Source organism: Kwoniella shandongensis, chromosome 8 (assembly GCF_008629635.2).
Source record: "Kwoniella shandongensis chromosome 8, complete sequence".
Taxonomy (NCBI): domain Eukaryota; kingdom Fungi; phylum Basidiomycota; class Tremellomycetes; order Tremellales; family Cryptococcaceae; genus Kwoniella; species Kwoniella shandongensis.
Genome location: NC_089294.1, coordinates 105516 through 124809, shown reverse-complemented (window position 1 = coordinate 124809; position 19294 = coordinate 105516). Strand labels below are relative to the sequence as shown.

General features: G+C 50.5%; 8 protein-coding genes across 8 annotated transcripts; 5 read left to right on the top strand and 3 right to left on the bottom strand.

The window, feature by feature from the left end:
- Positions 1-864: 864 nt before the first annotated feature.
- On the top strand, positions 865-4931 carry CI109_104504 (uncharacterized protein; the record flags this gene model as incomplete). Its single annotated transcript, XM_032007914.1, has 10 exons — positions 865-1052; positions 1126-1391; positions 1453-1546; positions 1606-1793; positions 1844-2718; positions 2788-3165; positions 3223-3333; positions 3396-3969; positions 4035-4820; positions 4894-4931. The coding sequence occupies 10 exons, from the start codon at positions 865-867 to the stop codon at positions 4929-4931; spliced, it is 3498 nt and encodes a 1165-aa protein (XP_031857773.1).
- Positions 4932-5237: 306 nt separating this feature from the next.
- On the bottom strand, positions 5238-6895 carry CI109_104503 (uncharacterized protein; the record flags this gene model as incomplete). The annotated part of the gene is made up of 6 exons (XM_032007915.1): positions 5238-5290; positions 5426-5609; positions 5724-6004; positions 6136-6493; positions 6558-6605; positions 6707-6895. The coding sequence occupies 6 exons, from the start codon at positions 6893-6895 to the stop codon at positions 5238-5240; spliced, it is 1113 nt and encodes a 370-aa protein (XP_031857774.1).
- Positions 6896-7893: 998 nt separating this feature from the next.
- Positions 7894-8918, bottom strand: CI109_104502 (mitochondria fission 1 protein; the record flags this gene model as incomplete). Its single annotated transcript, XM_032007916.1, has 6 exons — positions 7894-7973; positions 8052-8141; positions 8255-8356; positions 8424-8486; positions 8718-8787; positions 8856-8918. 6 exons carry the CDS (start codon positions 8916-8918, stop codon positions 7894-7896), a joined length of 468 nt encoding a protein of 155 aa, XP_031857775.1.
- A 481-nt stretch (positions 8919-9399) lies between these two features.
- Positions 9400-11393, top strand: CI109_104501 (uncharacterized protein; the record flags this gene model as incomplete). The annotated part of the gene is made up of 6 exons (XM_032007917.1): positions 9400-9692; positions 9774-9792; positions 9854-9998; positions 10125-10720; positions 10796-11053; positions 11160-11393. The coding sequence occupies 6 exons, from the start codon at positions 9400-9402 to the stop codon at positions 11391-11393; spliced, it is 1545 nt and encodes a 514-aa protein (XP_031857776.1).
- Positions 11394-11782: 389 nt separating this feature from the next.
- CI109_104500 (uncharacterized protein) lies at positions 11783-13069 on the top strand (the record flags this gene model as incomplete). The annotated part of the gene is made up of 1 exon (XM_032007918.1): positions 11783-13069. The coding sequence occupies one exon, from the start codon at positions 11783-11785 to the stop codon at positions 13067-13069; it is 1287 nt and encodes a 428-aa protein (XP_031857777.1).
- A 335-nt stretch (positions 13070-13404) lies between these two features.
- Positions 13405-15732, top strand: CI109_104499 (uncharacterized protein; the record flags this gene model as incomplete). Its single annotated transcript, XM_032007919.1, has 8 exons — positions 13405-13507; positions 13721-14190; positions 14298-14432; positions 14497-14811; positions 14883-15086; positions 15143-15361; positions 15421-15530; positions 15597-15732. The coding sequence occupies 8 exons, from the start codon at positions 13405-13407 to the stop codon at positions 15730-15732; spliced, it is 1692 nt and encodes a 563-aa protein (XP_031857778.1).
- A 331-nt stretch (positions 15733-16063) lies between these two features.
- On the bottom strand, positions 16064-17309 carry CI109_104498 (uncharacterized protein; the record flags this gene model as incomplete). Its single annotated transcript, XM_032007920.1, has 2 exons — positions 16064-16600; positions 16779-17309. 2 exons carry the CDS (start codon positions 17307-17309, stop codon positions 16064-16066), a joined length of 1068 nt encoding a protein of 355 aa, XP_031857779.1.
- Positions 17310-17742: 433 nt separating this feature from the next.
- Positions 17743-19281, top strand: CI109_104497 (inorganic pyrophosphatase; the record flags this gene model as incomplete). Its single annotated transcript, XM_032007921.1, has 10 exons — positions 17743-17772; positions 17926-17941; positions 18025-18073; positions 18140-18183; positions 18240-18317; positions 18374-18424; positions 18479-18816; positions 18885-19018; positions 19076-19185; positions 19244-19281. The coding sequence occupies 10 exons, from the start codon at positions 17743-17745 to the stop codon at positions 19279-19281; spliced, it is 888 nt and encodes a 295-aa protein (XP_031857780.1).
- Between the last annotated feature and the right edge of the window lie 13 nt (positions 19282-19294).

The window sequence follows — 19294 nt, the reverse complement described above, 5'->3', positions numbered from 1 at the left end:
ATTCCATTATTCCATAATAGGAACAAAGGTAGCAGATCTTATTCCCATTACAAACTGTTGGTCCTAATCCCATTAGAAACGTTTAATGCTGGAATTTGCGATCTTGGAAGCAGGATAGTACCCGTAATCTGACCGGAAGTAGAGTTTCAAGAAAACAAAAGATGAAACGTCCAGTTACCTCGTTGTACCTATTTTCCTCTCTCCTCCCTGTCGTCTGGCAATCACCAGTCTATGCTCGCTCACGACGCGTTGAAGATGTAGTAGGCACGGCTCACCTTATACAATGACCTTCCCTTACGAGGCACAGTGATATAAACGTTGTTCCGAGACCTAGTCGTGCTGTACCAGAACTCACTCACCGCTGATCTGCACCATGAGTTGGGAAGGAAGGTCCGATAAGGCGATCAACCACTACACGTCTTCATACTCAAAAGGCAGGTACAACTTTTTTTCTCCCTATAGATCGATTGATTGGCGACGCGATGCTACTACCACACCCCATCCTGAGCAATGGACGGAATTCTTCTCCGTTATATATATATTGATGTTGCTGATTTGGTGATCTGTGCGCTGTTGTTGATTGTTGTTCTGGTCCTTTGCGCACTGACCCCTCGTTCCCGTCTCATCTTAGCTTGCCCCTTTTTGGTCTGACGCATTGACCTCTTTCAAACAAGTTTCATATCATAACCTCGTCATCACGGCCATCGCAGCTTCGCTCTCTGTTATTCATTCCATTATCGTCAACATACCATCCACCCTTTCGCACTTCGCCTCACTACCGACCGCAAATCATTGCCCGTGGGATCGAGGGCGAAGTAGCACCTCATACCGTCTCTATCGCGATCACGACAAACCTCACGCCAGATGGTATCCTCCCTTTTCTCCCGTGGCAAAAAAGGGAAGAATGCCCCGCCATCCCCAGCGTCAACTCCTACGCGAATCAGCGCCAACTCGCTCAATAGCAAAACGGTGAACACTATTGATGGTCTTCATCGACAGGACAGTGCACGCGAGATCGGGGAGTTTGGAACGTCTATGGCCAGTGGATCCAGGTATGTCTTTCTTCACTCAAGTTGTCGCGACCGAAACCGTAAGATGCTCATCGGACCTCTTGACTTTGTATAGGACTCTCCCTAATAAATCTTCACTCCCACTTACTCCACCACACTCCCCGCCACCTCTCCTGCCTCCCAAATATACATTTCTCCCTACCCACATACCAGCTCACTCGTCCTCCGCCAACTCGATCGACTCCTTCTCTTATTCCACGGACGACGGCACGACTCATCGACAATATGGTTTTCTAGGGGGTGTAGGTAGCAAGATTACGCTAGGTGTCGAGGATGTAGGGAGAATAATCAAGGATGTCGGAGAGGAGCTCATACGGCGTGGTAAGTCTCTTTGCATCGTGTGGTTATCGTTCTAGCGGCTCACGGCGGGATGTTGAAACAGGTTTGACCACCCCCATGTTGTTCTCGAATCAAGCACTGGAACTGAACCAGACTCGCACCAAAATGCTTATTCAAGCATATCTGGATACACTCTCGTAAGCGACTTTCCCCGTTATCGTGAGAGATTTTCATTGTTGGCTAAGCTTTTGAACAGTGGGCGAACAGCAACCGGTAGACGCGAAGCATTCCTCAGAGATATCCAATTTGCCAAAGAGTATGAACTTGCATGGTTCCTGCGATGGGCCATTAGTCGGATCAAGCGCGTTAAGGAAGGAACTCGCGACTTGTACCACGGCGTATTGGAATGGGAGGTGTACGAGGAGTGGAGAGGTCGGGAAAGAGGTCAGTCACCAGATCCATCTTCGAATTTCCCACTGACATTTGACGGATAGCTGCCGGGTATCCTACCGACGCATTTCCCTTCCTCGCTGTCATTCTGTCTGGTTCTGTCTACGGCCAGGTCATCGTTCCAATCTTCCACCTCTTATCCCGCTTCGCTGCCCATTCCCACCTCTCAGGACTGACGCCTCATGCCTTGTCTTCCCTCTTTGCTCCTCTGTTATTTGATATCCCTACGACTGTCTCCGCATTGACCGCTCATGCCGCTTTCGTACGAGCGGCAGCTGCCACCGAACACCTCTTACTGGCGTATATCCGATCAACCAGCTCAAAGGGGAGCTTGGGTCTCAGCGACCTTCCATCTCGATTGAAAGAATGGGTCTCAGGCTATCCGTCTATGGTCATATCGGACGCCGATCTCGCGCGAGGTGCTCCTCGAAGGGGCGCACGGGTCATTCGCTGCGAACCGGCAAGCAGGACAGTTCGTGCCTATTCTAGAGATTTGGTCGTTCAGGCAGAGTTGTGGGCGCACGATCTTCCGCCGGGAACCAAATGGGATGCGTGGGAACGGGTGACATGGAAAGCTAGGCGAGGGGATGTCAGTCGGCCTAAATTCTCAGCGGCGTGGCGGAGAAGGATGATGGTGAAAGAAAACCTGCCTCTACCCTCTTCCTCAGTTGGGGCATCGGAGATGGGCACAATGGCGTATGGTCAAGCACGCCTTTCGAGTCCGAGCAAAAGGGGAGCGAATAGGAAGAGCCATAGTCAGGAAGAAGGGGAAGAGGCTAGATGGGGAAGTTTAGCTGGTAAAGAATGGAGCATGTTTGAGGAAGGCGGATTTGACGCACCTCTTTCAACAACCTCGAATGATGACGATCGGGATATCAAGAAACGGCTGCAATTCGACTTAACCGAAAGTGCCAAAATGGTGAGTGATTGTATAGCCATCGCCATCGAAGACATCTGCTTGCGATACTTATGATCATTCGCATCTCAGGGGATATCTCAGAAGCGCCAGACTATGGATTGGTCCGAATTCGCTTCACCCTCGGGCGGTTTCCAGCGCACCGACCCATTGCTTGACGTCTCTCTCACCTTCTCCGCACCTGTTGAATCGTCTATCACCGACTGGCCTAAAGAGCGCGAAGAGCTTAGGCGACGTCTGCACAAGTCTCAAAAGGATGCCACGCCGTTCCACTACGATACGTCGCCGAAGATCGGAGTAGATGCGAACTCAGGTTCAGTGTCGGGTGTCGATAGTCGAGGGAGAGTGTATCTGGAAGAGGCGTTCGTGGATTGTTGGGCAGATTTGATGATTGGTAGTAACTGGATCGAGAGGGAGGAACTGACATTCCGAGAAGCAAATTGGGCTCTGGTAAGTACCATGGGGAACAAATTGAACCGATCAGCTTGTGTTGATGATATGCCTTAGATCGAATATAAGGCTAGACCGACTCGCCCGGAAGAAGGTCACAGGACTGATCCTATGGCTGATCCGAGGACGACAGATGTCTACTTTCTCTTCGAGGAGCGTGTTCCATATGTGCGTAAAGCCTGTTACTGCCACGGTAGTGTGTACAGCCGGCTAACAGGGGAATTTCGCAGGACTATCAAATGGCGGTTGCCGAACTTCAACAGAAGAAGTCATTCAGTCTGTTCTCCCCAAAAAGCAAAAGACATTCCGGCGGTGCGACCGGTACGCCGGAGTCATTTCGAGCTGCACAAATTCGGTCGACCCCTAGTCGAGACGACAGTGACTTTGATCGGATGTTGATTCATCGACCACAAACCAAGAAAGTGACATTAACAAAGAGCGCTTCCGACCAACCGAATTCAAGTGTATGGCACATGGCCCGCGACCCCGCTCCAAGTTCCCCTGTTAAATCGAGGCAAAGGACAAGAAGTACGGGTAATGGACAAGTGCGTGGCGAAGTGGAGAAGAACCAGCGGGCGATTGAGCAGCCCAAGTTGGGCGAATCGAAGGGTTCTTTCTTGTCCAGAAAGACGATAAGACGATCGAAGACGGATGAGAATGCTAGAGAGAGAAGTAAGAAGGGACAGAGAGAACAAGAGATGGATTTCGAGTTACATTCAGCCAGTGGGGTCAGTAGTGTGGAGACAAGTCCGACGGACAAAGTCCAGGGGAAGCGGAATAAGAAAGACGAAGAGAAATGGATGGGTGAGCTCTGCCGATGCTGCCTTTTCCTTGGCTGCGTATTGAAGCTGACAAAAGTCGTTTGGTAGATATTCTGCTTGCTAACGGAGCAAGAAGGATGGATCGACAGGACGTACCACCACCCTCTGTACCCCGTTCACAATCCTCTCACGCAGATCTTGGTGGACCCATGTTGCCTGATCGAAGGAGAATGCCACCACTAGGTCCGGTGATCGTTCCGCCACCGTCAGCGGTTGTATCTCAACGCAGACACTCGGCCTCGGAGAGTACCGACAATGAAATAACCCCTCGCTTCAGTAGTGTTGTTGCGAACAAAAACCCAATTGCACAAACCCCCAGCCCAGCAGACGTCTATGGTGCTAATGAGCCTGTATCGCCTAGCGAAGAGATCCACTTCCCTCAAAATGTCCCTGGCCACTCGTCCGGCTCGACCACCAAGCTTGTGGCACCGATTCCTCAATCTTTACAAGAACGAGATACGATCCACAGCTTTGTCGATAACTATGGTCGACGATCAGAGTCCGACGATCAGGTAGTAGACATTCGAGCGGAGGGGAAACGACACTCAAGCGAGGGCGATAATGAGAATAGAGGATACTTTGACCAAGATCATCAACAAGAACCTGTTGATGAAGTGGCACACGAATTGACGAGCAGAAGAGGCAGTGTAGGTTCAGAAGGGAAATTCGACGATGTCGACGATGATCCAATTACGACACCAACACCAGTACATGAATCAACGAAGCATATAGGCGATACTGGCGTTCTGAAATCGCCATTACCTGTATTCGACTTGACACCGGGACGAGAACCGAGTCCGTCGAGATATAGACATGGTGAACCGTTACATTTTGGTGAGTATGCGATGATCCTCCATACTGCCAGAGTGGATGAGACGCTGACAGGTCTGTGTTTCGGGTATGATAGTTGGGGAGGAACCGGAAGAAGAGGTGGAGGAATATTGATTATAAGTCATGTTGTCACATCGTAACGAACTTGCTACCCAATCTTGTATGCTAGAAGATTCATGACTGTATGCACATTTTCCTTTTGATCGTACCCTTGTCGTCTCTTCTTGCAAGACTCCACTCCTACATATACAGTTGTGTTCACGTCCCCGCCATGCTATTCTGACCTCAACTAATCACTCCACTCCATTACGCTACTATGCTACTGAGGCATACACTGCCCCGTTATCCACTCCCCATGCCATTGCTCCTTGACTTGGACGAGAATATGCAGCCCCATCATCCTAATTGCGATTCAACCGTTTATGTCATCTGACCGGACTCTGGCATGACACCATGTTGTCTTATGAGGACCTCTGCGGGGAGGAGTGGAGAAAGGTAGATTAGCATTCCATTCTCACTGCCTCCCGTTCTATTCCAACCACCGATCCACCCCGAGGTATATTCGTTCTTCCCACTCCGCAAAAGATGAACACTGCAACTAAACTCACTGAAGAATTCGTAACTCATCCAACTGATAGCCGTACTGGGAGCCACGGTCAACACTCTCGGTAACATTCCTCTTCTCAATCCTCTTGTTCCATCTCGCTCGTAGATGATTCGTAAAGCTTCGGACATGCCTCTAGCGGCTCGTATTCTAGGGTCGGAGTTTGAGCCTCGAGTTTGGAGTAGGGTCTGGACAAGTTGAGAATGACACATCAGCGTTCGTCCTCGTTGTCATTGCGCCGTACCACCGACCGAACTCCCACAGCCACAAAGTGTCGGTGGACAAAGCTCGCTCAGACTCACCTTTGCTACATCCAACGGTGTCGTCACAGCAGCTGCCAAACCACCCGCAATTCCACCCGCCGTCACATGCGTCAAAGGACTATAACCTCCACCCGGATTTAACAATGTCTTCAAGCTCTCGTAGGCCGTAAATTGGACAGCGGTGAAGGGCACGCTCATTGTCAGGGTTGTAGGGTAAGAGACGTAGAATGCGGCGAGACCTTCTCGGGCGTAGACGGTTTTGGCGCATGAAAAGACGGTTCGATGAGGGGAGTTTCGGATTTGCATTCGTTGTTTGATAACTAATACGAGACGAGACGATAGAATCAGCTCCAGTCCTGTTTACCACATTTCACTCGACTACCCAGTGATTACGAACTGATGGAAGGGGGAATGTAGCTCGCAACATATTAGTTGGAGTAGGCGCACTCACCATCGAAAGGGTTCATCAAAGCATCACTCGATATCGTCGCTGCCGCACCAGCTACCGCTGTACCCGCCACACCTCCCCATCCATCTCCTCTTCCACCGCTAATCTCCCTAACAAACTCGTACATCCCGAAATGAGCAGCATGAGCTGGTCCCGCTCCTAAAATCACACTAGCCACACCTCGCCAGAGCGATCGAAGCCCTTCTGTGGTCGATATAGATCGGACGTGTTGCATGATAGTGTTGAGTTGGGGAGGTTGAGGTCTTGCAGCGGCGCTGGCACCGGCTATGGTGGATGTGGATGTGGAGGCGGAGAGGGGTTGAAGGATCGGAGTGAGAGAAGGTAAGACTTGCATTCGGGTCTGTAAAAAGGTCGTCAGTCTCCACTATCTCCAAAGACACGCTATCTTAATCGAGTTCACGTACCTTGATCGAATCAACAGGGAAGATCGCAGCATGTTCAGAGATACCGGCCTACCAGGGTTGTCATATATTAGCTTTTCTTCAACGATCGACTAACCCCAAGAACTTCTCCAGCGCTTGTGGACATCAATGAGTAGCACAGGACAACTCACCATCGCTCCCGCAGCCATGTTCACCGCCCATCCACTTCCAACTGGTAAACTCTCATAATCATGTTCTTCCTCTTCTTCCAGAGCTACGGACGATTCCCCAGCAGGTTGTATCGGCGGTGTGGGTGTGAGATGGACACCGTGGGGGTGGATGTGGAAATGTGTTGGGGAGGAAGAACCAGAGGCGGACATGTTGATGTGAGGAAAGGAGGAGAAATCAACTTGGTTGAACCGGGGTTGTCGGTGATCTGATGCTGATGATGCTGATAATAGTTTTGTTGGAACTGTCTTTCGATTTGATCGATTTTTGAGATACGTGAATCCGAGTCGTACGCTCTATTGGTGATGGTTATTCGAGGATGAGATTGTATGATTATACTGTGAGAATAGCAAAAGAAGAGTCAGATATCGATGTCATCTCCAATTCAAACTTTTTTTGGGTGTTTCGGGCATAGCACACGGACACTCCATCATCGGGGTTCCCTTCAGACACCACGATGAAACACGGTCAAAGGTTCAACAACACCTCGACCTGACAACATCGCAAGCGATGCCGAGATACCACTGATCGAAGATGTTACAAGCGCAGCATAGTCGTTGCCCTTGCGATACTGCCGACCAAGAAGAATCATTGCCAAGCTCTTCCACTCACCTTTTGTGCGTGAGCGTGCAGTCAGCACCGTGCACTCGATCAGACAGTCAGTCAGTACGGCAATGGGACAGTCGTATAGTTGATATCGAGATCGTGTGTTGATACTTTTGTGTTGTAATGAACGGATGAAATGGTGGCAAGTAAGAGCACTGAAAAGTGGAAGATCGATTTCTGGATGGGATTGTAGGAGGATAGGATTTGTTCGGCCGGTATCAACTGCTTCTTGTCATGAATTTTGGCGCCGCGTGGTTCTCATCAATGAGATCTGATACGGCATTTGAATCGAATCCCTTTACAATAATGACGGGACACCTCAGTACTACTTGTACATAACAAACTATCGTATACATTCGTTCGTAGAACTACTGAAACCTCGTACTATAGTAGGTGGGTAGGCAGAATGCATGATTTTTGACATCAGATCCAAATCCGACATCAATTTCACAGGAATAAACGCGCCCCTTTTCGTTTCGTTTCGTCTCAACGCTCAACGCTCATATGTGAACCCTCGCCCGGACAGCCGGCCGATAAGATCCCCTTACTTTCTCGCTGATCGTCTCAAAACACTGGCAAGGACCACACCAGCCACAGCGGCAGTACCCGCAATTATTCCCATACCTACAGACACGAGGACGATGTCAGCTTAGGTAGTTCAGCCTGAATCTCCAGGATAACATGCACACGACCTGTACTTACCGATATAACCATCTCGCGTGACGGCTTGGTCGATCAGTTGTCGTAGTGATTGGGCTTGCATGTTCTCCGGCTCGACAGACAGTAAAAGGTCTAGACAGACGCACGGAGATCAGCAAAGTCCTTTCCAAGACGATCAAGATAACAGCGGGATGACTTCTAAGCTGACGTCGCCCGACATTTCTCGAGTGAGATGTAGCACACACCATTGAATTTTCGAGCATAGGCATAGTTGCGAAGCTTGTAGTATCCCACTGCGATGTAATATGTGCATTCTCGTCGATGGGCAGGAGAGGCAGAGTAGATCTCTTAAGGGAGTTGCGATCACGTTAGTACTTTCAGCGTCCACCAAATCCTTGAGCCTTAATGACTCACCTTGTAAGAGTTTGACACCTTCCGTTTGAAGTTCGGCGGTTTGAGATTTGACGAGACCCCAACCTGTGACCAATCAAGTCAGCATGACCTCCTTTGGTTTGGCTGTCCTCCAAATCAACAACACAAGATCTGGTTCCCTCCCGACTATTGAGACCAAAGGAACCGCTTGTGTGCTGCTCTAGCTAGGTAGACTTGCAAGAGCTGAGAAGTCGAGCTTGTACAATGCCACCTTCGCTATCCATTCCCCGTCACGTCTGATCTGAGACGCTATGCCCGTCGCAACCGCAAACTCACCATAGTTGAATTTACTCTGCGTCGTCACATGTCCTTGCTCAATCTCCTTGTAGTACTGTGTTCGCAAGACCTACAGACGCAAGACGAGATAGTCAGCTAGATTGCAAGGATAGATCTCAGCAAAGGATAGCTGCTCACCTCCAACTCGTCGTATGAGAGACCAGTCTCTGCTTCAGCTGCGTAAGGGAGTTCTGTGGGCATGATGGTAGAAGGGGGAAGGTGAAGGTGATGTGCCTGTATGTAGTGATGTTCTGGGTATCGAGTGGGGCTGACGACTTGATGTAGGTGATTTTAGCTATTGGTTTTGGTGAAAGACGAGTGAGTTGTCGTGCTGTCACTTTGAGAAGTTAAAGTCACTGCACAAATATCTCATCTCGACGCTTGGGTGGCAACTTGTCGGTGATGAGAGAATGAGATCAAATCACAGCCGCGCCTCGTCATCTAACCGGCCCATAAGCACAATTTACTAATTGGATTACGAAAAGTGATTACAAAGTGTTTTCTAATTAGGATAATAATCTCGAAACAATCACGTGAGATATCGCTTGGACCGGTGGCTTCGTACTGCGATTTTGACTTTTGACCCAAGTTAACTTTCAACATCAACAGCTCATCACACTCTCTATCAACCTATAATCATACACGATCGTTAAGCCCAAGCACGTATAAACAACCGTGCAAGATGTCAAAACCACCTGCTCCACCTACGACACGCGGCAAGCCGTCCCTCATTGCAGCTGCTCAAGCTCAATCCACCCAACCTCCCAACGCAAATCGACCCGTTGCTCCTGGTCCAGCTAGTATCGCAACTCTTAGCGATGGCAGTGTTTCAGCAGCTTCCGCGTCGAGGAGCGGGACACCTATGACTGCTGGAGATGGCTCGGGGTCTGTACCTCCTTCAGGTAGCGTCCCACCACCTGGAGGAATACAGAGATTGAAATTTAAGCCGAAGGTGCCTATACGACGAGTGAAGCAGTGAGTGGGCTTTAGCTGGTATCATGTCAAATCAGGAAGACTCATTAGCTGATGTGCTCGCAATTCTCTATCATCGCTCAGAGAGGTCGACGTCAAACCTGTGCGTACATATCGCAGCTATCAGTGTCCAAATAGTGCTTTAGCTGACCTTGAGATTACAGGAGATCCCAGTTGCTGCCGCACCTGTACGAGGCGGGATTCGCGGTCGAGGTAGAGGTGGGCCGACGCGTGGAAGAGGGAGAGGAACAGTCGTTGGCACTTCCGTCGCAGCAGGTGTTTTTGGTGGTCCTCGACCTGTGGCTTCCTGTGAGTGACGCCCTTCTGCAATAGGTGTTCAGTATGGACTGCGTTCGTTGAGCCTATCAATTCCTCTTCGAGTCGTATATGACAGTGATTTCCTGCAACGGTACTAACTGTTAATTATGCCCTTAGCATCCTCAACGAAACGATTCGCTGCCCCTGCTCCATCAATGCGAGGTCTCGATTATGCCTCTGACGAAGTCTACTCTGACCATTCTGATCAAGAAGGCGGGATGGGCAAACCCATCGATATCGACAAAGTCTCCCAGATGAGCGAATCGGCTCCTACCAGTTTGTTCAGAGATCGAAATCTGTCTCAGGGGAAAGCAAAGGGCAAGGCAAAAGAAAAGGCCAAGAACGAGAAGGAGAAGAAGGGTAAAAGTAGAGCAGGAGAAGAAGCGATGGAAGTTGATTCGTCGTCAACACCGACCGTGGACCCATCATTACCGCGTGTCAAGGCTGAACCTGTCTCTCCCGAGAAACAACCGAGACAATTACAAGAACTGAGAGAAGACGATGCGATGCTTTCAGATGACGAGACTCAAGATAGGGATGAGAGAGGAAGACGAGTCAGGTCGTTCGCGATGACGGGCGGAATTGAAGATCCAGAAGATGCAGAAGAGGAGGATGAGGCCGTCAACGAAGCGCAAAAAGTGGACTTGAGTGATAGTGAAGAGGAAGAAGAGGAGGAGACGATGGAGGGTGATTTCGTCAACACAGAGGGTCATGTGAGCTGAGAGCACTTTTCCACTGTAATTTCACTAACGGTTCAATCGTGCTGATGAACCCTTGCGCGTACGCAGGATGATCCCGAAAACAAACTCTTCATGTTCCAGTTCCCTCATCTTTTCCCCAAATTCGCATCCTCCGGTCCTGTAGATCTGACTGATCCAACTGCGGGTCCGGACGTCAAGCCGGATATCAAACCGACCGCGGCACAGCTGAGAGCGAATGCGAAGAAGGCAGTGAACGAACCGCCTCCTGAGGGGAGGGTGGGGACTCTGGTGGTTATGAAGAGTGGGAAGGTGAAGATGGTTCTGGGCAAGGATATCGTGATGAACGTGAGTTCTGTGCCTCGCACTTGGAAACCCATATTTATGTTCCGCTCGTCTCGTGTTACGAGGACACTTGTTCGATGACCCGTTTGCTGATATCTTTACTACGCAGGTTCACCCCGGTGTTGAAGCCACATTCATCCGCCACCTCGTCCATCTTGACCAAAAGCAGAAGGCCGCTGTTGTTTTAGGCGAACTGCACAAGAACTACGTGGTCACACCGGACATCGACATACTTCTACAAGATCTGTATATCGAAGGTGGGAAAACACCAGGAGAGAAGGAGACGGAAGTGAGGGAGAGAAGGAGAAGGGAAGGAGGGTTGGTGAAGATCGAGGATCGATAGGGGGCACTGCATGAGTAGTGGGTGTCGTGGTCACGACAATGCATCTACTGCCTCTTAGCGTTGGTACATCGTGAAAGTTGAGCTGTACCTATAGATGTATGAGCTACTTTGTGATGTCATGGCATACTGCATTCAGATCCTTTCATGTCTCTCCTTTGTGCATCACCCCTAAAGTCCCATACGTCCTTTCACCTCAAGGGGCATACAGGACGATCACCTACCGGCTGCCTGCAGTGACAATGGGACGGGAGATTGGTTCATCAGTGGTCACCCATTGCGTCTCCATCTCCACATCAGAGAGGCTCATCAGCGTCTTCGCAATTAAAAAACACACTTACTAATTACTCAACTTAAACCTTACAGATCTGCTCCAAATTGGGTAGCACAACATGTCGATCCCTCAACCACGTCCGTCTCCACTCCCTCTTGCTCCCCCCAATCTCTTGGCGTCACCTCGAGTGGACCTGCGTCCCTCTAAGAACGATGCAAATCTCCCATTTCCATCTGTCAGCCCGAATGAGGGCTCAGGGACCATATCCGCAAGTCTTCAGACTGCTCGTCCTATTCCCATACTTAAGCCTATTGCCACCACCACCTCCACCGCCGCCACCATCGCTCCAGACCATGCTGCACAAGCCCGGGCTATCCAAACTGCCATCCCGCCTCCTGGACAAATTGCATCGACTATTCAAATCCCTTCACTTGCTTTACCTCAACCTCTTCTTTCTTCCCCGTCTCTCAACCTCATCGCGGGTAGTGGTGGGAAGAAGATTGAGCCTGTCGGCGGTCTTGCAATAGGTGGTCATGAAGGGGGTTGGAATGGGTTCGGAGGGGGAAGTTATGCGCCGAACAGTCTGAAAGATCTTAAAGGTCAAAGTGTAGGATTAGGAGGGGCGATCGTCCCTTTACCAGGATTCGACTTTACCTCTCATACGAACATTCGTCCTCCATCCGTTAATCGACCAGATAATGAGCATATGAGTAGGGATGATCATAGTTCCGCATCGTCAGGGGAGAATACTGTTCGTCCGTTCCCTCGTTCCGAAGATGGGGGTAATCGGGGTAGTACAGGTAGTCGGACAATCCGAGCTGGACCGATCGGCATACCTCTAATGGCAGAACAAAGGCGAGAAAGACAAATCAAGGTCGACGAGACACTTCCGAACGTCATCAGTCCTCATAATCGCTTACTACGACATGAGATCGATCTCATTCCTCATATCGATAATTCGTTCCAAGCGAAAATTAATGCCATAGAGCAAGAATTGAAAATGCAGAAAACACCGTCTCAGAGCTTGATGGCAACTGTCAAGAGACTATCACCCCCTCCTCAAGGCGAGGCAAGACTTGGAGAGGGGGAGGGGGCGGGTGTAGGCGCCCGAGGGGAGATCGACGAAGTTGATGTGGAATGGTGTTTCTTCTGTGGGAGAGAAGGTGAGAGGGATCGAATGGATCTGAAAGAAGTCAAGTGGAAACGTGTGGAGGAGGGGGATGATTATGGTATGGAAACATCTACGGCTTGTCCAGAAGGTGAGGAGGATGCAGGTTGGCAATGGGTCTGTAAAGGCGGGTGTGGGGCAGCAGAAGGACATACTGAGAGATCGAGGGAGCGCGAAGAGATATCTTTAACTGGGACGGATTGTGCTTTCGAAAGCTCAGAGGGGAAAGGGTGGTAGCGCACCGCATGTAGCTCAAAGATCAATGTACTCGTACACGTCTGATCATATATGTATAAAGGTCTTCCTTGCATTGATAAGGAATATTTGTGCTAGTGATATTGCCACACTTCTCCTTTGCCACGCTCGCGTCACTCACCCTGTTGAGAGGAAGTGGAGGTCGAAGCGGAGGTGACCCACCTCGAGTCCAATCATCAACACACATCATCATCCTTGCTTTCCTTCATACATACCCCCTCGATCAAAAGATCAGCTCAGGTAGCTCGCTTCAGCCACCTAATCCATCGAGATACTTGGAGATACGACGCTAGATCGAATTGTAGCTCAGAGATACCATGTCCCACGCCTCGACTTCCCGACAGAGGTCGGTGGAGGAGATCATAACAGAGTTGGATGTGGAGGGATTCGATTGGGCTTCATATGAGGGGACATATCGAGGTAAGTGCGAGGAGTGGTAGTTCCTGTCACGATAAGATCTTGTGCCGTACACTGGGCTGTCGAGAGCCTCATCCCACCTGGCTCGACTGCATTACCACGGCCCTCCTGTCAACGATCCCATCAGCCCTCCCCTCGTGTCTCTCCTTTCCTCCTTCGCCCACCCTGGTACTAGAATCTGCTCCACAAGGCTGCGTTGCTGACCTACATATCCAGGCCGAGCACTCATCACTCGTCTTTCTCACATCCCCTCCCTTCTTCTTTCACCGTCTTCTCGCCCTACTCCCCAAACCCTACTTCTCACACGAACCGCTCTAATCCGTCTCATCCCCCATATCAAGTCTACATGGGACCACGAGCTCTACCTCCGCGCTATCAACCAAATATACGAGACCCTTCATCCTAGTCAACGATCGTTCAATAGTTCCGGTACAGGAGGTGGACAAGAACAAGGCGCAGGCTCAGGAGGGTTGATGGACCTCGATGACGATGATGATGATGGTCGTCCCGCGACTGCTGGTTCTGGTGCAGCGAGTGGGAGTCGTGCTGGAGGCGGAGGTGAAGATGAAGGTGTTCCAGATATACGATGGGTGGAGAGTGTAAGAGAACAAGATAGGAAGGAAGCGACGAGGTTGGACGTTGAGCTGAGAGGATATATGAGTAATCTCATCAAAGAGAGTATCAGAGTGAGTTAAGCGACTGTTCTTGATGTGACCCGGTATAAGCTCAGCTATCATTGGACCGGTCGGGGCTCAAATGTGATAGTATGAGCTGACAAGGCCTGATTGTACAGCTCACATACCTTGCTTTTGCCCAACTGTCGTTGAAAGTTGGAAGCTATCAGGGGGCGATGAAGAATTATGCCGCCGTTAGGGAGTATAGTACGAGTCCTCAACATCACGTCGATCTCGGCGTGGCGATCCTGGAAGTGAGTGTGGTCTCGACTTCTATCACTGGGTGTGCTGAGATGGTCACGTTACTTTGTCCCCCAGACCTCCATTGCTTTCAATCTCGCTAGCAGTCTCCCCGGCCACATATCCAAACTCGAAGCCACTCTGGATCGTCTCCACCCTCCTCCTCAAACGTCCAAGAACCAAGCTGCTGAAGCTGCCAGCGTGACTGCGTCCGACTTACGTGAGAGGAGGGCCAACGAAGCGCGAAGTGCGTCAGTGAGAAGAAGTGTGATGGTCAAGATTCGTGTGGCGAGAGGACTAGTGGCGCTGGGTCATCGAGATTGGACTAAAGCTGGGAAGGAGTCAGGGGCGATCGAGGAGGAAGAAGGGGGATTGGGCGACTGGGAAGGCAAAGTGAGTTGCAAACACAGCGGTCACCCGAGGTTCGTAAGATGCAAGTGCTGATCGTCACGCATCGCGATTAGGCCATTTCTACAGCCGACGTTGCACTCATCACTGCTTTCTGTGTTCTCGCGAGCGCCGATAGAGCGCGAATCAGAGCGGTTCTGTTAGATCGAGCAAGCTTCCGAGCTCAAATCGACGATCACGCAACCTGGATCTTGGACCTGGTCAGATCGTTTGTGGACGCAAAGTATGGGGACGTCATGACGCTCTTGCGACGAGCAGCGGTAAGTGCGACTCGCCCGATTAGTATGGATTGGCTAGCTGACATGCTGCATGACAGCCAATCCTTTTACTCAACCCATTTTTGTCAGAGCATTCTACAACATTAATCGACCTGATCAAATCTCGGTCAATTGTGCAATACGTTCAACCGTTCTCAACAATCCAAATCTCGACGATGGCACAGGCGTTTGGTCTCCCCGAGAATGAGATGTTGGGTCTGGTGGAGGACTTGGTCCAGCGCAAGGAGATCAAGGGGAAGATCGACTTGATCGACAAGGTCAGTTAACAGCATCTCCAGTGATTGAGCCCTGAGCTGATATCCGCAATCTGTTTCAGGTTGTGTCGATGACTAGTCCTAATCATCGAGGAGAGATGTTTGAGACAGCTTTGAAAGTTGGCAGGACAAGCTCTGAGATGACACAAGCTGCAATGCTGCGTATGAAGTTGTGAGTGGGCTCGTACAACCAAAAGATGCGCTTGGTGCTCTTCGCTGACGTGCTGGGAATGGGTAGGGTCGAGGCTGGGATCGTAGTTGATCCCCGTGCAAAGAGCGCAGACTCTGCTGGTGATGAGCTTTGGGATGTGGAAGAAGGGGGGAATGAGTCAACAGCGGGACTTCCGACGGCCGTTCCTGCATCTTCCTCGTAAGACAGCTGGGGCGTTGTATCGATGGAAGAAGATATATGGGCAGAAGAGGGACAGTGTAGCATATGATCGACGAGTGTCAAAGACGAGTACAACATGCATGTCTATACATTATGCGGTGTGTGTGTGTATGTGTACGTGAAAGATCGTGATACCTATCCGATAAGTGGCTACAAGCAGGAAGAGGGGAAGTCGTGATGGTAGTCAAAATGGAACTGAAGACAAGACAGCGAAACATAGAAGAGGAGGAAACTGAAAACAACAACTCAAATCCAATGTGGACGATGCAACCTTACACCACCTTTACGCCATGCACTCCACTGTCCCGTGGAGCTCAACTCTTGACATCGACTCCGAGTCCGAAGGCACTGCCACTTCCTACGACTTTCCACTTCCCATTCTTCTTCCTAATAACATCCGGTCCTCCAACTTCCTCTTCCCACTCTTCATCCTGCCAAAACCTATCCAAAGCTCTATCTTCCCGATTGGCCTTTTCGGGCAAAACCATCTTCTTCCCTGTTCCACCTCCAACTCCGCCATCTGAGGAGAGCGATAATGCTTCTCCACTACCTTCCGCAAACGGATCTTGTTCTTCTCTCATCTCTTCGAGACCCAAGTAGGTCTTACCAATACTCGGATCTGTAGATTTAGTCAAGAGTTGAAATCGCTTAACAGCTTTCAATCTCTCTTGTTCAGGATTCAGATCCACATCGACTTTCTCGTTCGTTGAAAATTTGGCCTGTTCGTTGAGTAGTTTCGATTTGGGAACCGAACGGCGGGATATAAGGAGAGTTTTACGAGTTTGGAGGAGGCGTGGGTGGGTGGATAGGGTTGATGGAGGGAGCGAGTTGAGCGTGAGGAGATCGTGGGGCTGTGAGAATGAAGACATGTATTGTCAGTAAGATTCAACAGACAATGATTGAAGCGATAGCGATATAGCGAGAGGAATAGCTCAGATGGTTTATGAACGAGAGTAGGGGTCACAATGGTGCACGCGGAACATGCAGAAAACAAAATGGGATATACGACAGAGTCAGCGTGACACTCACGTCTGCAGCATATTTCCTTGCGATTGTCAACAGAGTCTCTCCTCGCTGTAATGTATGTCGCACTTCCACCACCTCCATCTCGTCCTCATTCACTTCCACATCGGCGCTAGCGAAATCTCGATCGTTTCGTGGTCCGTCGCCCTCTTTGAACTGACTTTGTTCGTCATCGTCATGTTCGGAATCGTCCATAGTCGGAGGTACTTCATCATATGTCGGTGGAAGATCATCCTCATCCTCTCCTATCTCAAATACGACCTCTCCTCCTTCCCTCCCTACGATATCTCCTCCACCAGACCTTGTTCTATCCCTGTTACTATCCCTCGATGGTTGAATATCGACACGACTACTTCCCCCGCGTAACTGCTCGTCGCTCCGCGGATCACCGCATCTCAAACATGGGATATACTCTCTCAATCTTGGATTACGATTGATACACGTCTCGCAGATCGGAGAAGAACAACAAGGGGTGATGAAAGCTCTTTTGAAAGCGGATGGCGGGAGGTCGGAAGAGCATGTTTGACAAGATGACATCGTGCACGGTGAATGTGTGTTAGTCTGTGTCAAACACAACGGTGGTTCAAGTGGAGAATGTCCAAGGACTGGATGGAGCAACATATGTACCGTAGATCGGGTTGATAGCAAGTACTGATCACCGAACAGATGGGTGGCGAACCTCCACACCTCCACCCATCCTTCCCAGGCCAAAACAGCGCCACAGTGGTCAAACGCCGAGTATTCCAGATGTGCCACGTGTTTCGCGGTTACTGACGTGCTTTTCCTTCCCATCCACAACCACAACCCTCCCCTTCCACAATCCATTCCACCTGGCAACCTGCTCCCTCCATAACATCTCTTTTCGACTCTCTTCTAAACCCCTCCCTCCCTTCCCAACTTAAGGTGTATGAACATCACTGCTGTTAGAAGACTATCAGCGAGTATAACACATCTTACAAGGACAAGAACCATGTCAGACTACCAGACTAGGATCATTGGCGTGAGTACAGCCTGCAGCGTTCTTTCTCGAGTTGCCGAACCTTGAACTGGGGTGTGTGAGATGGGATATTGCGGTATGGGGTATTAGTCAAGCAGGGATCATGAACATACGTTTACCAGAGCATCGACTGACACTGTTGACTTGAATTTGCAGGCCGCCAACACCCTCGGTTAGTCTCTTGGAGCTTATTCGTCGCCTCGGCTTCTCTGGAGCAGGCGGACAGCGCACTGACACCCTTACCCCACATCACAGAGCACCGAGTGTTCATCGAGAAGGATGGCAAGGTCGTTTCTCCCTTCCAGTGAGTAACTCAGCTAGTCTGTTGCCCTGGTAGTTCGGTCAAGCTGAACCTTTACACTTCGCTCAGCGACATCCCCCTCTTCGCCGACGAGTCCAAGACCGTCTTGAACAGTGAGTTACCTGTGTCTCAACCTGAGTTTCACGGCCAGCTGACATATACCTTCTAGTGGTTGTCGAGGTTCCTCGATGGACCAACGCCAAGATGGAGATCTCCAAGGAGGAGGCACTCAACCCCATCAAGCAGGGTAAGTTTAGCTATCCAGTGTCATATTAGGACAAATTAGCTGACTTTCAACCGTAGACATCAAGAAGGGCAAGCTCCGATACGTCCGAAACTGTTTCCCCCACCACGGTCAGCTGAACTGATCCTCACATTTAAAAGAGTTCCAGCTGACATCCTCCACAGGTTACATCTGGAACTACGGTGCCTTCCCTCAGACCTGGGAGGACCCCAACGTCAAGCACGCCGAGACCGGCGCTAACGGTGACAACGACCCTCTTGACGTCTGCGAGATCGGTGAGGCCGTCGGCTACGTTGGTCAGGTCAAGCAGGTCAAGGTCCTCGGTATCATGGCTCTCCTCGACGAGGGTGAGACCGACTGGAAGGTCCTCGTCGTTGACGTCAACGACCCCCTTGCCCCGAGGTTGAACGACGTTGAGGACGTCGAGCGACACTTGCCCGGTTTGATTAGAGCTACCAACGAGTGGTTCAGGATCTACAAAATCCCCGATGGAAAGCCTGAGGTAAGCAGCAACTCGGCTCGCAGGTTCCTGTGCGTGTAATCGCCGGCTGATCATTCATTACTTTGCAGAACGTCTTCGCCTTCTCTGGTGAGGCCAAGTCCAAGAAGTACGCCGTCGAGATCATCCACGAGACCCACGAGGCTTGGAGGAAGCTCGTCCACGGTGAGACTGCCGCCAGCAACGAGTCTTACAACTTGTCCATGTGAGCTGGATTCCTCGAATTTGACAGACGCGACAACAGCTGACACCATGTCTATAGCCACAACACCACCCTCAAGGGCTCCAAGGGCCTCGTCGGTACTTCTGACCCCGTCTACTCTTCCCTCCCTGCCGACTCGCGAAAGCCTGCTGCTCCTATCGACCCTTCGGGTGAGTCTTCCTCAGATGACATCCACTTTGCATCAGCTAGCTAACTAAGCGCATACAGTCTCCAAGAGCTTCTTCATCTCCTCCGCTTCTGCCTGAAACGAGGCGAGCA